Here is a 15,800-nt window from a genome sequence, read left to right as displayed (position 1 = left end):
TCAGCTTTGGGCCCCTCAGTACCAGAAGGACATCGAGGCCCTGGAGTGTGCCCAGAGCAGGGCTACAAAGCTGGGGAAGGGCCTGGGGCACAAGTCCTGTGAGGAGCGGCTGAGGGAGCTGGGGGTGGTTGGTCTGCGGAAGTGGAGGCTCAGGGGAGACCTCATTGTACTCTACAACTTCCTGAAGGGAGGTTGTGATGAGGAGGGGGTCAGCCTCTTTTCTCAGATAACTAATGATAGGACTTGAGGAAATGGCCACAAGTTGTGCCTGGGGAGATGGGGGACATGGGGATGGGGATGGGGACTTGGGGGCGGGGATGGGGACATGGGGACAGGGATGGGGACATTGGGATGGGGACATGGGGATGGGGACATTGGGGTGGGGATGGGGACATTGGGGTGGGGACATTGGGGTGGGGACATTGGGATGGGATGGGGACATTGGGGTGGGGATGGGGACATGGGGATGGGGACATTGGGGTGGGGACATTGGGATGGGGATGGGGACATTGGGGTGGGGATGGGGACATGGGGATGGGGACATTGGGGTGGGGACATTGGGGTGGGGACTTTGGGATGGGATGGGGACATTGGGGTGGGGATGGGGACATGGGGATGGGGACATTGGGGTGGGGACATTGGGATGGGGATGGGGACATTGGGGTGGGGATGGGGACATGGGGATGGGGACATTGGGATGGGGATGGGGACATGGGGATGGGGACATTGGGGTGGGGACATGGGGATGGCACCGTGAGCACGGGGAGGTGGCCGAGGATGTGGGGCTGGGGACGTGGTGGGGACACGGAGGGGGACCTGGGGATCCAGGTGGGGACATGGGGACGTGGGGGGGGACATGGGGACACGGGGGGGGTCCCGGCGCCCCCCGACCCCCCCGCCCCGTGCAGTGCAGCTCGCCCCTGCCCGGTCTGCGCACCCAGGACGTCTGCTGCCGGGGGGCCGGCGTGGCCTGGGGGGTGCACGAGTGCCAGCCCTGCGACGCCGACCCCCGTAAGGCAGCGGGGTTTTTTTTGGGGTTATGGGGTTGGGGGGGGTTCTGCGGTGTGTGGGGGGGGCTCACTTTGTCCCCCCCTCCCCGCCCCCCATTTGCAGCGAACCCCCCCGCCGTGGGGCAGCACCCCTGCCCCAAAGGTTTCCGCCGCGCCAACGGCTCCTGCGTGGGTGAGTTTGGGGAGATTTATTTTTGGGGGGGTTAAAAGGGGATGGGGGGGGTTTTGGGGTGCTGACCCCCACCCTGTGTGTGTGCGTCCCCCCCCCAGATGTGGATGAGTGCCAGGAGGGGGGGTTCTGCAAGAACGGGCTCTGCACCAACACCCGGGGCAGCTTCGCCTGCCTCTGCCACGAGGGCTTCATCCTGGACTCGTCCCGGAGCAGCTGCATCTGTGGGATCGGGATGGGATTGGGGGTGGGGTTGGGGGTGGGGTTGGGGTTGGGATTATGGGTGGGGTTGGGGTTGGGATTGGGATTGGGATTGGGAATGGGATTGGGATTGGGATTGGGGTTGGGGTTGGGGTTGGGGTTGGGGCTGGGATTGGGGTTGGGGTTGGGATTGGGATTGGGGTTGGGATCGGGATGGGATTGGGGGTGGGATTGGGATTGGGATTGGGGGTGAGGTTGGGGTTGGGGTTGAGATTGGGGTTGGGGTTGGGGGTGGGGTTGGGGTTGGGGGTGGGATTGGGGATGAGGTTGGGGTTGGGATTATGGGTGGGGTTGGGATTGGGATTGGGATTGGGGTTGGGGCTGGGGTTGGGGTTGGGATTGGGGGTGAGGTTGGGGTTGGGATTGGGATTGGGATTGGGATTGGGATTGGGATTGGGATTGGGATTGGGGTTGGGGTTGGGATTGGGATTGGGATTGGGATTGGGATTGGGGTTGGGGCAGGGGCTGGGGCTGGGGCTGGGATTGGGATTGGAATTGGAATTGGGGTTGGGGTTGAGGTCGGGGCAAGGCCTGGAATTGTGGTAGGCATTGGGATTGGGGTTGGAATTGGGATTAGGGTTGGGATTGGGATTGTGGTTGGGATGTGGATGGGGATGGGGTGAGGAGGGAGTAGGGGTTGGGATTGGAGTTGGAGTTGGGATTGGGAGGGGATGGGGATGGGATGGGGATGGGGGTGGTCTTAAATGGGATTGGGATTGGGATTGGGATTGGGATTGGGATTGGGAGGGGATAGGGAAGGGAAGAGGAAGGGGAAAGGATTGGGGTGGGATTGGGATGGGAACAGGATGAAATGGGATTGGGGTTAGGACCAGGACTAGGACTGGAATTGGGATTGGGATTGGGATTGGGATTGGGATTGGGATTGGGGTTTTGGGGTTGGGATTGGAATTGGGGTTGGGATTGGGATTGGGGTTAGGACCAGGACTAGGACTGGGATTGGGATTGGAATTGGGGTTGGGATTGGAATTGGGGTTGGGATTGGGATTGGGGTTAGGACCAGGACTAGGACTGGGATTGGGATTGGGATTGGGATTAGGGTGACCGGTACCACCCCCCCGCCCCCCCCCCCCCAGCCCACCAGGTGATCTCGGAGGCGCGGGGGCCGTGTTACCGCGTGCTGCGGGAGGGGCGCTGCGCGCTGCCCACCCTGCGCAACATCACCCGCCAGATCTGCTGCTGCAGCCGCGTGGGCAAGGCCTGGGGGCCGGCGTGCCAGCGCTGCCCCTCCTTCGGCTCCGGTGAGCCCCCCCGGGACCCCCCCAACCCCTTGGGATCCCCCCAAAAAAACCCTTTAGGGCGGACCCCCACAAAAAAAAACAAAAACCCTTTGGGGAGCCTCCGTTTCATGGGATTTGCACCCAAAGCCACGGGCTCACCCTTTGGAGGGGGTTTTTTTTTGGGGGAGGGGGGTAATTTTTTTTGGGGGGGGGTCCATTTTGACACCCCCTTTCCCCCCTTCAATTGCAGAGGGGTTCAAGGAGATCTGCCCCGCCGGCCCCGGCTACCACTACTCGGCCTCCGACCTGCACTACAACACCCGCTACCTGGGCCAGGACCTGCCCCGTGTCCCCCTGGGGCGTCCCCGTGTCCCCTCCCCAGCTGGGACCGCCGCCCGTGAGCCCCTTGTCCCCCCCGCTTTGTCCCCCCCCACCCCCCCCGGCTGCCAGGACCCCCCCTCACCCCATTGCTCTGCCCCACAGCTCGCTGGCGCCCCGGTCGGCCGCCCCCCAGCAGGTCACCGCCTGTCCCCGAGGTGCCACCGCGGGTCCCCAAGGTGCCACAACGCGTCCCCGAGGTGCCACCACGCGTCCCACACGTGCCACCGCGTGTCCCCGAGGTGCCACCACGGGTCCCCGATGTGTCACCACCTGTCCCCGAGGTGCCACAACGCATCCCCGAGGTACCACCACGTGTCCCCGAGGTGTCACCACATGTCCCTGATGTGCCACCACGTGCCCCTGAGGCACCACCGCATGTCCCTGAGGTGCCACATGTCCCCAAGGTTCCACAGCGGGTCCCTGAGGCGCCACAACGTGTCCCCGAGGTGCCACCAGACGTCCCCGAGGTGCCACAACGCGTCCCCGAGGTGTCACCGCGCATCCCCGAGGTGCCACCACCAGCCCCCGAGGTTGTCATCGTGCCTCGACCCACCCTGGGGCTGCTGGGACCCCTCCCCACGCCACCCGGCCCGGAGGGTCCGGCACCAGGTAGGGCTGGGGCACTTGTGCACGGCTGCACACGTGTGTGCACCGTTGCACGCATGCATGGTTGCAGATGTGCGCAGGGTTGCACTGTCAGGTAGGGCTGGGGCACTTGTGCACGGCTGCACACGTGTGTGCACCGTTGCACGCATGCATGGTTGCAGATGTGCGCAGGGTTGCACTGTGTGCAGCTGTGTGCGTGCATTTTATTTTATTTTTTGCACGTGTGGTTACGCTCTGCGCCGTTGCACATACACATCTCAGCACAGGCGTGCAAGGTCACACGTGTGTGCATGTGGCTGTGCACTTGTGCATGGTTGCATGCTTGCATGGCTGCATGTGTGCAGTTGCATGTGCACGTGTGCTCAGTTACATGTGCAAGCAGTTACGTGTGCAATTTGCATTTATTCAGTCTCGTTTGTGCACAGTTATAGGCGTGCACAGTTACACACGTGCGTGTTACACGTGTGCACACCATTGCAGGCTTGCCCAGCTGCATGCAGCTGCAGTAGCACGTGTGCATCTCATGCATGCACAGCTAAATATATTGTGCACGTGTGCACGGTTTGCATGCATGACTATTTGCACACGTGTGCACGGCTACATGCATGCCTGCTTACACACGTGTGCACAATGCCTACTTACACACGCCTACACGTGTGCATGTGTCCTGTATGCCTATTTGCACACATGTCCACAGTTGCATGCATGCTTGATTGCACACACGTGCACAGTGTGCATGCGTGCATGTTTGCACAGGTGTGCACAGCTGCACGCCTGCCCGTTTGCACACACATGTGTTACTCACGTGTGCCCGCTTGCACTCATGCACCCATTTCCTCACGCACCCATTTCCTTCTGCACCCATTTCCCCATGCGCCCACCTCCCCATGCACCCACCTATTTCCCCATGCACCCACCTCCTCATGTACCCACCCATTTCTCCATGCACCCATTTCCCCATTTCCCCATCTATCCACTTCCTTGTGCACCCACCTCCCCGTGCACCCACCTCTCCAAGCCCCAATTTCCCCCTGCCCCCATTTCCCCATGCACCCGTTTCCCCATGCACCCACCCATCTCTCCATGCCCCCACCTCCCCGTGCCCCCATTTCCCCCTGCCCCCATTTCCCCGCGCACCCACCTCCCCACTCCCCTCTCCCCCTTCCCTCCCACCCACCTCTCCATCCGTCCCCGCTCCTGTCCGTCCGTCTGTCCCCATTGCCGTCCGTCCCCCCGCCTGCCCAGACGTGGACGAGTGCCGGCGCAGCCCCCGGCCCTGCGCCCCCGGCCGCTGCGAGAACACGGTGGGGAGCTTCCGCTGCGTCTGCGGCCCCGGCTACCGGCCCGGCCCCGGCGGCACCGACTGCCAAGGTCAGCAGGGACGGGGGGGGGACAGAGGGGGACAATGGGGACAACGGGGATGGGGCTGAGGTGGCCGTGTCCCCGTAGATGTGGATGAATGCGCCCAGAGCCCCTCGCCCTGCGCCCAGAGCCGCTGCGAGAACTTGCCCGGTGGCTACCGCTGCGTCTGCCCGGCCGGCTACCACGGGACAGTGCCAGGGTGAGCGGGGACACCGGGGTGTGGGGACACTGGGCTGTGGGGACACTGGGTGTGGGGACACCGGGGTGTGGGGACACCAAGGGTATGGGGACACCAAGGGTATGGGGACACCATCTGCGTGTTCAACACCCATGGGGTCATCGTTCATGGGGTCACCATCCATTGGGTCACCATCCATGGGGTCACCGTGCCATAACGCCACCATCCAAGAACTCAACATCTATGGGGTCAGCAGCCATGGGGTCACCATGCCATAGTGTTGCCATCCACGGGGTTAAACATCCATGGTGAACCCATCCATAACCTCCCAATACGTGGTGTCCCCATGCGTGGTGTCCCCATCCATGGTGTCCCCATCCATGGTGAACCCATCCATAACCTCCCAATACGTGGTGTCCCCATCTGTGGTGTCCCCATCCGTGGTGTCCCCGTCCGTGGTGCCACCACCCACACCCTCCCCGCGGTGCCACCACCGCCGCCCCCTCTCCGTGCCGCGCAGACATCGACGAGTGCGAGAACCACCTGGCCTGCCCCGGCCAGGAGTGCGCCAACACGCCGGGCTCCTTCCAGTGCCGGCCGTGCCGCGACGGCTTCGAGCTGCGCCACGGGCGCTGCGCAGGTACCCGCGTCCCCCCACGTCCCCCCTGTCCCCCCGAGGGGGGGGCCAACCCTTAATTGTGCCACCCCCTAGACGTGGACGAGTGCGCCACGGGCTCGCCCTGCGGTCCCCACGGCCGCTGCAGTAACACCGAGGGCTCCTTCCACTGCCAGTGCCGGCGCGGATACCGGGTGGGTGCCGGCGGCGCGCCATGCGCGGGTGAGTGGTGGGGGTGGCGTGGGGATGGTGCCGTGTCCCCCCCACACCCGACGGCCCCCCCACGGCCCCCATCTGCCCACAGATGTCAACGAGTGCCTGGAGGGCGACTTCTGCTTCCCCCACGGCGAGTGCCTCAACACCGAGGGCTCCTACAGCTGCCTCTGCGCCCAGGGCTATGCCAGCACCCCCGAGGGCACCGCATGCGTTGGTCAGAGCCCGGCATGGTCCCGGTCCCTGTCCCTGTCCCTGTCCCTGTCCCCGTCCCCATACCCATCCCGGTCCCATTGCAGTCCCCATTCTCATTGTGGTTTCTATTCCAGTTGCGGTTTTTTAGTCCCAGTTAATCTACTCAGTCCCATCCCCGTGCCTATCCATGTCCCCATCCAATCCCAATCCTATCCCCATCCCAATCCCATCCCCATCCTATCCCATCCCAATGTCTCTCCCTGTCCCCATCCCATCCCACCCCAATCCCAACCCCCATCCCATCTCTGTCTCCATCCCATCCCCATTCCCACCCCAGTCCCCATCCCCATCCCAATCCCATCCCCATCCCACCCCAATCCCATCCCCATCCTACCCTTTTTCCACCCCAATCCCAATCCCACCCCAATCCCATCCCATCCCTTTTCCACCCCATCCCCATTTCCATCCCAATCCCAATCCCACCCCAGTCCCATCCCATCCCACCCCACCCCTCCACCACCCACCCACGCATCCGGGTACCACGGGGTGCCACCAGCCCCTTGTGTCCCCCTCTTTCCCCGTATCCCCCCTGCCCCCGTGTCCCCCCGCTGTACCCACGTCCACCCCGTGCCCATGTTCCCCCCGTCCTCACCCCGTGTCCCCCCCCAGACGTGGACGAGTGCCAGCGCAGGGACGTGTGCCGGGGCGGCCGCTGCGCCAACACCGACGGCGCCTTCGAGTGCCACTGCCCCGCCGGCTTCCGCACCGACGCCGAGCGGGCCCAGTGCCATGGTGAGGGGCTGGGGGGTTGGGGGGGGGGGATTTTGGGTGCCCCCCACCCTGGGGCTGGCGGCGAGGGTGGCCCTGTCCCCGCAGATGTGGACGAGTGCCAGGAGCACGGGGCCGAGTTGTGTGGGGCTGAGCGCTGCAAGAACTTGCCCGGATCCTACCGCTGCGTGCCCGCCTCCCAGCACGGCTACCGGCCCCGGGACGGCGGGGGGTGTGAGGGTGAGCGGGGATTGGGATTGGGATTGGGATTGGGATTGGGATTGGGGTTGGGGTTGGGGTTGGGATTGGGATTGGGATTGGGATTGGGGTTGGGATTGGGGTTGGGATTGGGGTTGGGGTTGGGGTTGGGGTTGGGGTTGGGGTTGGGGTTGGGATTGGGATTGGGGTTGGGGTTGGGGTTGGGGTTGGGGTTGGGGTTGGGGTTGGGGTTGGGGTTGGGGTTGGGGTTGGGATTGGGATTGGGGTTGGGGTTGGGGTTGGGGTTGGGGTGGGGATGGAGATAGAGACCAATAGTGGATGGGTTTAGGGACTGGGATTGGGATGGGGATGGGAGGGGATGGGATTGGGGTGGGATTGGGATGGGGATGGGAGGGGATTGGGGTGGGGATGGGAGGGGATTGGGATGGGATTGGGATGGGATTGGGATGGGATGGGGATGGGGATGGGAGGAGATTGGGGTGGGGATGGGATGGGGATGGGGATGGGGATGGGGGATTGGGGATTGGGATTGGGGATGGGGATGGGGGTGGGGATTGGGATTGGGGTTGGGGTTGGGATTGGGGTGGGGATGGAGATAGAGACCGATAGTGGATGGGTTTAGGGACTGGGACTAGGATGGGGATGGGAGGGGATGGGATTGGGGTGGGATTGGGGTGGGGATGGGATGGGGATGGGAGGGGATGGGATTGGGGTGGGATTGGGATGGGGATGGGATGGGGATGGGATGGGGATGGGATTGGGATTGGGGTGGGGATGGAAATGGAGACTAATAATGGATGAAAATAGGGACTGGGACTGGGACTGGGACTGGGACTGAGACTGGGACTGGGACTGGGACTGCGACTGCGACTGCGACTGGGACTGAGACTGGGACTGAGACTGAGACTGGGACTGGGACTGGGACTGGGACTGGGATGGGGATGGAATGGGTTTGGAATGGGGATGGGGGTGGGATTGGAACAGGATTGGGATGGGGATGGAGATGGAGACCAATAATGGATGAAAATAGGGGGTGGGATTGGGATGGGATTGGGATGGGATTAGGGTGAGATTGGGATGGGGTTGGGGATGGGATGGGAATGGAGACAGGTCCAGGGGCCAGAACGGGACGAGGATGGGGACTGGGACAGGGATGGGAACCCGCACACAGGGCTGTGATGCGCACGGGGCTCATCCTGCCCGGGGCCGTGGTCCCCATCATCCCCCACCCCACCTTGTTCCCCCCCCATGCTTGGGGTCCCCCCGGTGTCCCCGCAGATGTGGACGAGTGCCAGGAGCATGGGGCTGAGTTGTGTGGGGCCGAGCGCTGCGAGAACCTGCCCGGATCCTACCGCTGCGTGCCCCCCTGCCAGCCCGGCTACCGGCCCCAGGACGGCGGGGGGTGTGAGGGTACGGGGCCATGGGGACGGGGACAGGGCCATGGGGATGGGGATGGGGCCATGGGGACGGGGATGAGGCCATGGGGATGGGGACGGGTCCATGGGGATGGGGACGGGGCCATGGGGATGGGGATGGGGCCATGGGGACGGGGATGAGGCCATGGGGATGGGGACGGGGCCATGGGGATGGGGATGGGGCCATGGGGACGGGGATGGGGCCATGGGGATGGGGATGGGGCCATGGGAACGGGGACGGGGCCATGGGGATGGGGATGGGGCCATGGGGACGGGGATGGGGCCATGGGGATGGGGATGGGGCCATGGGAACGGGGATGGGGCCATGGGGATGGGGATGGGGCCATGGGGATGGGGACAGGGCCATGGGGACGGGGATGGGGCCATGGGGACGGGGATGGGGCCATGGGGACAGGGACTGGGGCACGGGGATGGGGATGGGGGTACGGAGAGGCTGAGGGGACCCTGCCCTAGGGGACAGTGGGGACACCACTATGGGGTTTAGGGGCAGGGGGATTTCTCCATGGGGTTAGGAGGGTGTGTTGGGTCTGTCTGAGCTGGAGTCACCTTTTCCCTGCAGCAGCCCGCACAGTGCTGTGCTCTGCACTCGTAGCTGGAACAGCACTGATATCACTCCACTGTTGTGTCTATTGCTGCACAGTGCTGGCACAGCATCAGGACTCCTAAGCCCCCAAGAGCCAGCAGGCTGGGGGTGGGCAAGTGATGGGGAGGGGACATTGCCGGGGCAGCTGACCTAAACCAACCAAAGGGATATTCCATAACACCTGATGTCACACTCAGCAATAAAAGGGGGGGCTCTCGTGGGGGAGGGGGCTGTTCCTCCTGAACAACCACTACGCGTTTGAGGCCCTGCTTCCCAGGACGTGGCCGAACACCGCTCGCTGATGGGAAGTAGAGAGTAATTTTTTTCTCTCTCTCTGTGCTTCCGCGCGGACTGATTGTTTCTTTTGTATCTGTTTCTCCTTCCCATTCCCTTTCCCTTTAATTAAACCTTTCTCATCTCAAACCTCGAGTTCTCTGTGTTGTATTTTCTCCCCCTCCTTCTGAGGAGAGGGGGAGTGAGAGAGCGGTTGTGGTGGAGCTTGGCTGCCCACTTGAGTAAAACCACCACAGTCCTTTTTGGCGCCCAACGTGGGGCTCGAGGGTTGAGATAACAATAGCATTGATTGAAGTATTTACAACTAACATATCGATAGTCATAATGTTCGGTTTTCTGGCAATACTTTTCTGTGTGGATATGTTGTATGTAGCCTACTCTCTGTTTTCTTTTTTCCTTTACATCCGATCGGAGAAAGTGTTGAAGTCTGTGCTTGTTTTCTTTATCGTGTCGTGCTGTAACATACTGGCCTTCAGTTTTGTTTGGTATTCAGGCCCGGCATGGTTATCCTCCTGGTCTCCTGGAGATTATCTTATTGAAAATATTAAGAATTACAGCGCCTTCTTTTTTGCCCCTAGCAGTCAATCAGTGAATAATATCGGGTGTGGTGCCTTCTACTTTTCTCCCTGTGGGCTAATTACAGCAGCCTTTCAGTATCTTGGATACCCTTGGTCAGATATTATCCTCCTATTACTAGGTTTTGTGTTTGTCTTCTTCCCCAAGGTAAAGCAATTTATTAAGAATATTATCCAAGGACCTGTCCCCAGACAAAGTTGTGGGTGGCAAGGTGTGTGGGGGGATTTGGGCAGGTACCTATCACGGTTTTCTCCTCCAATGGTTCTAAATTTCACCCCTGAACAAGTACAAAATCCAAGGAAACTGGTACAATGTTTGAAAGACGTATGCCCTGACCCTGGCAATACTAGAGAACTCCACCAGATTGCTGCACTCTGCTGGGGTCTGGCTTACGCCTATCAAATATCAATTAACATTGCCCAGCACCCTCAAGGGAATAGGGAGGTTCTTGAATTTGACGATGAGACAGCACAAACTGTGACCACCCTAGAGGACCGACCATCTATGGTATCAGTCGCCCCTGTAGTAAAGACGAAACAGTGGAAACGGAGATCAGGTCGTTTAGTACGGGAAGAAGCTCCTCCTACAGATGAGGGAGAAGAAGAAAAGGCAAGCAGCTCTAAAGCAGCGTTATCATGGCAACATCACAAAGGAGAGACTGAAATCATAGATGAATCAGAAACTACTCGGTCTCTATCCTTGAGTGAGCTGCGAGAACTACGAAAAGACTTCAGTCGCCATCCAGGTGAGCACATCCTCACCTGGCTGCTTCGATGCTGGGATAGTGGGGCCAATACCCAACAGCTAGAAGGCAATGAAGCCAAGCAGCTGGGATCCCTTTCCAGAGAACGGCTCATTGATAGAGTAATTGGAAGAGAGGCACAAGTTATCAGCCTCTGGAGGCGAATCCTAACAGCTGTGAAAGAAAGGTATCCCCATAAAGAGGATATTGTCTACCAAGTAAACAAATGGACCACTATGGATCAGGGCCTCCAGCAGCTGCGGGAATTAGCTGTGCTGGAGATGATTTATAGTGATTTAAATAATGCCCAGACACCTACAGACCCCGATGAAGTTCAATGCACAACATCCATGTGGCGGAAGTTTGTACGGGCGGCACCCCTAACACATGCCAGCACACTGGCAGTAATGGGTTGGGATGAGGGGATGGGGCCAACTGTGGACACCGTGTCCAATCAACTTCATAAATATGAAGAAAATCTCTCTGCCCCAGTACGGGGCTGCATTTCAGCTGTGGAGAAATTGTCCCAACGGCTAGATGAACACATAGCTTCGTCCTCACCTAAACAAAAAAATCTTTCGGCCATCAAGCGCCAGCAGTCCCCGGCTCAAACAAGGGAGAATCCAGGACGCACACCGCGAGGTACCTTGTGGTTTTATTTACGTGACCATGGGGAAGATATGAGGAAGTGGGATGGTGAACCGACCTCGGCCCTAGCTGCTCGGGTACGTGAACTACGGAAAGATACAGCAGCAACAAAGAGGGCCCCTAAGAGGATTGCTGCTCCAGTTTCTGTTGAACAGTCCCCCAGAGGCAGTAGAAGGAATAGTATTACTCCTGACCCTGACGAAGAGACTTCTGCTTCACATTTGGAAGAATTAATTGATAGATACTCCGACCAAGACTAGTGGGGCCCTGCCTCTGGCCAGGTAGAGGAGAGGGACAACCGGATTTACTGGACTGTGTGGATTCGATGGCCTGGCACACCGGAACCGCAAAAATATAAAGCTTTAGTGGACACAGGCGCACAGTGTACCCTAATGCCATCAGGCCACCAAGGGGCAGAACCCATCTCTATCTCTGGAGTGACGGGGGGATCCCAAGAGCTAACCATATTGGAAGCTGAAGTGAGTCTAACTGGGAAGGAGTGGCAAAAGCACCCCATCGTGACTGGCCCAGAGGCTCCGTGCATCCTCGGCATAGACTACCTCAGGAAAGGATACTTCAAGGATCCAAAAGGGTACCGGTGGGCTTTTGGCATAGCTGCCTTGAGCACAGAGAAGATTAAGCAGCTGTCTACCCTGCCTGGTCTCTCACAAGACCCTTCTGCTGTAGGACTGCTGAGGATTGAGGAACAGCAAGTGCCAATTGCGACTACAACTGTGCACCGGCGGCAATATCGCACCAACCGAGACTCCCTGATTCCTATCCATGAGTTAGTTCACCATCTGGAGAGCCAAGGAGTGATCAGCAAGACTCATTCACCTTTTAACAGTCCTATATGGCCAGTGCGAAAGTCCAATGGCGAGTGGAGGCTAACAGTGGACTATCGGGGCCTGAATGAAGTCACACCACCACTAAGTGCAGCAGTGCCAGACATGCTAGAACTCCAGTACGAACTAGAGTCAAAGGCAGCCAAGTGGTATGCTACAATCGATATTGCTAATGCATTTTTCTCTATCCCTCTAGCAGCAGCATGCAGGCCACAATTTGCTTTCACTTGGAGGGGCATTCAGTATACTTGGAATCGACTGCCCCAGGGGTGGAAACACAGCCCTACCATTTGCCATGGACTGATCCAGACGACACTGGAACAGGGGAACGCTCCTGAACACCTGCAGTACATCGATGATATCATTGTATGGGGTAATACAGCAGAAGAAGTTTTTGAGAAAGGGAAGAAAATAATTCAAATTCTCTTGAAAGCTGGCTTTGCCATTAAACAGAATAAGGTCAAAGGACCTGCACAGGAAATCCAGTTCTTGGGGGTAAAATGGCAGGATGGACGTCGCCACATTCCAACGGATGTGATCAACAAAATAACAGTTATGTCTCCGCCAACTAGCAAAAAAGAAACACAAGCTTTCCTAGGTCTTGTGGGATTTTGGAGAATGCATGTGCCCGGTTATAGTCAGCTTGTGAGTCCTCTATATCGAGTAACTCGGAAGAGGAACTCGTTTGAGTGGGGCCCTGAGCAACAACAGGCCTTTGAACAACTCAAACAAGAAATAGCTCGTGCAGTAGCCCTTGGGCCTGTCCGTACTGGACCAGCTGTGCAAAACATACTGTACACTGCAGCTGGGGAGCATGGGCTCACCTGGAGCCTCTGGCAGAAGACCCCAGGAGAAACTCGAGGCCGACCTTTGGGGTTCTGGAGCCGGGGCTATCGAGGATCAGAAGCCAATTACACCCCAACTGAAAAGGAAATATTAACAGCATATGAGGGGATTCGAGCCGCTTCAGAAGTTGTTGGTACAGAAGCACAACTTCTCTTGGCCCCACGGCTACCTGTGTTACATTGGATGTTCAAAGAGAAAATCCCCACTACACATCATGCAACCGATGCTACGTGGAGTAAATGGGTAGCGTTAATTACACAGCGGGCTCGAATGGGAAAACCCAACCGCCCAGGAATCCTGGAAGAGATTATGGACTGGCCAGAGGGCAGGGATTTCGGAGCACCAACAGAAGAAGTAACTCGTCCTGAAGAGGCACCACCATACAATGAGTTGCCAGAAGACAGAAAGCAGTATGCGTTGTTTACTGACGGATCCTGCCGTGTGGTAGGGAGCCATCGGAAGTGGAAAGCTGCTGTGTGGAGTCCCACACGACAAGTTGTGGAGGCCATGGAAGGGGAAGGTGAGTCGAGTCAGTATGCAGAAGTGAAAGCTATACAACTGGCCCTAGAAATTGCTGAAAGAGAAAAGTGGCCGGTACTATATCTCTATACTGACTCATGGATGGTGGCAAATGCGCTGTGGGGGTGGCTGCAACAATGGAAACAGAACAACTGGCAGCGCAGAGGTAAACCTATCTGGGCTGCTACCCTGTGGCAAGATATTGCTGCTCGGGTAGAAAACCTGGCTGTAAAGGTACGTCATGTAGATGCCCATATGCCTAAGAATCGTGCTACCGAAGAACATCAGAACAATGAAGAAGTAGACAGAGCTTCAAAAATTGAAATAGCTCAGGTGGACCTGGACTGGGGACGTAAGGGTGAGCTGTTTGTAGCTCGATGGGCCCATGAAACATCAGGACATCTGGGGAGGGATGCCACTTACAGATGGGCTCGTGATCGAGGGGTGGACCTGACCATTGAGGCCATCACACAGGTTACCCATCAGTGTGAGACCTGTGCTGCAATCAAACGAGCCATGAGGGTAAAGTCTCCCTGGAATAGAGGGAGATGGCTTGGATTTCGTTATGGTGAGGCCTGGCAGATTGACTACATCGGACCACTTCCACAAACCCGCCAAGGTAAACGTTACATACTCACCATGGTAGAAGCAACTACTGGGTGGCTGGAAACATATCCAGTAAACCATGCCACGGCCCGAAACACTATCTTGGGCCTGGAAAGACAAGTGTTGTGGCGACATGGTACACCAGAAAGAATTGAGTCCGACAATGGGAGTCACTTCCGAAATAATTTGATCACTTCCTGGGCCAAGAGACATGGCATTGAATGGGTGTACCACATCCCTTATCACCCACAAGCCTCTGGGAAGGTTGAGAGGTACAATGGACTGTTAAAAACTATGCTGCGAGCATTGGGTGCTGGGACATGGAAACATTGGGATATAAATCTACCAGAGGCCACTTGGCTAGTTAACAACAGGGGGTCTGAAAGCCGTCCTGGTCCTGCTAAAACAAAACCCCTACACACTGTGGGAGAAGCTAAAGTCCCTGTAGTGCATGTGGGGAAGTGGATGGGGAAGGCAGTGTGGGTTGCCCCTGCCATGGGAAAAGGCAAACCCACTCGTGGGATTGTCTTTGCCCAAGGACCAGGGTACACCTGGTGGGTAATGCAGAAAGATGGGGATATCAAGTGTGTGCCACAAGGAGATTTAACACTGGGAGAAAATTAATCTGTTATCCAAGTTATGTGTTGTAGGAGGACACTGCAGAACCAATGACAGGTCAACTTTGCAAGGAACCGGGCAAGTGCAACAGTGATGTGAGCTAAGCTGGTGCTCGTGTCAAGAAAACCAACTTCGCATGTCCTGAGTGACCACTTTAACAGATGAAGCTGAAACCATCAACAGTTTTTATGAGCATTTTGGGAAAAGACCTATAGAATAAAGAGAAGTACAGACATAAAAATGCTTCAATGGACAGAAAACAATGGTGATGAGAACATCTATATACTAAACTGTACCTGACTGTGACACAAATGTTATGGAATAAGGGGTGGAAGTTGTGTTGGGTCTGTCTGAGCTGGAGTCACCTTTTCCCTGCAGCAGCCCGCACAGTGCTGTGCTCTGCACTCGTAGCTGGAACAGCACTGATATCACTCCAGTGTTGTGTCTATTGCTGCGTAGTGCTGGCACAGCATCAGGACTCCTAAGCCCCCAAGAGCCAGCAGGCTGGGGGTGGGCAAGTGATGGGGAGGGGACATTGCCGGGGCAGCTGACCTAAACCAACCAAAGGGATATTCCATAACACCTGATGTCACACTCAGCAATAAAAGGGGGGGCTCTCGTGGGGGAGGGGGCTGTTCCTCCTGAACAACCACTACGCGTTTGAGGCCCTGCTTCCCAGGACGTGGCCGAAAACCGCTCGCTGATGGGAAGTAGAGAGTAATTTTTTTCTCTCTCTCTGTGCTTCCGCGCGGACTGATTGTTTCTTTTGTATCTGTTTCTCCTTCCCATTCCCTTTCCCTTTAATTAAACCTTTCTCATCTCAAACCTCGAGTTCTCTGTGTTGTATTTTCTCCCCCTCCTTCTGAGGAGA

General features: G+C 57.9%; 1 protein-coding gene across 1 annotated transcript in view; it reads left to right on the top strand.

Moving 5' to 3' along the window:
- The window catches only part of LOC113840667 (latent-transforming growth factor beta-binding protein 4-like), a 57,185-nt gene that overhangs the window by 32,502 nt on the left and 8,883 nt on the right, over positions 1-15,800 (top strand). The window contains 14 exon segments of the mRNA XM_072029958.1: positions 909-1,011; positions 1,114-1,182; positions 1,281-1,403; positions 2,535-2,699; positions 2,929-3,075; positions 3,162-3,361; positions 3,464-3,759; positions 5,156-5,226; positions 5,726-5,845; positions 5,918-6,043; positions 6,126-6,251; positions 6,899-7,021; positions 7,106-7,237; positions 8,495-8,626. Coding sequence (XP_071886059.1) covers positions 909-1,011; positions 1,114-1,182; positions 1,281-1,403; positions 2,535-2,699; positions 2,929-3,075; positions 3,162-3,361; positions 3,464-3,759; positions 5,156-5,226; positions 5,726-5,845; positions 5,918-6,043; positions 6,126-6,251; positions 6,899-7,021; positions 7,106-7,237; positions 8,495-8,626 — 1,933 coding nt within the window.

This window comes from Anas platyrhynchos, chromosome 33 (genome assembly GCF_047663525.1).
Source record: "Anas platyrhynchos isolate ZD024472 breed Pekin duck chromosome 33, IASCAAS_PekinDuck_T2T, whole genome shotgun sequence".
Lineage (NCBI taxonomy): Eukaryota > Metazoa > Chordata > Aves > Anseriformes > Anatidae > Anas > Anas platyrhynchos.
Note: the sequence above shows the minus strand (reverse complement) of the source record. Positions and strands in the feature narration are given on the sequence as shown.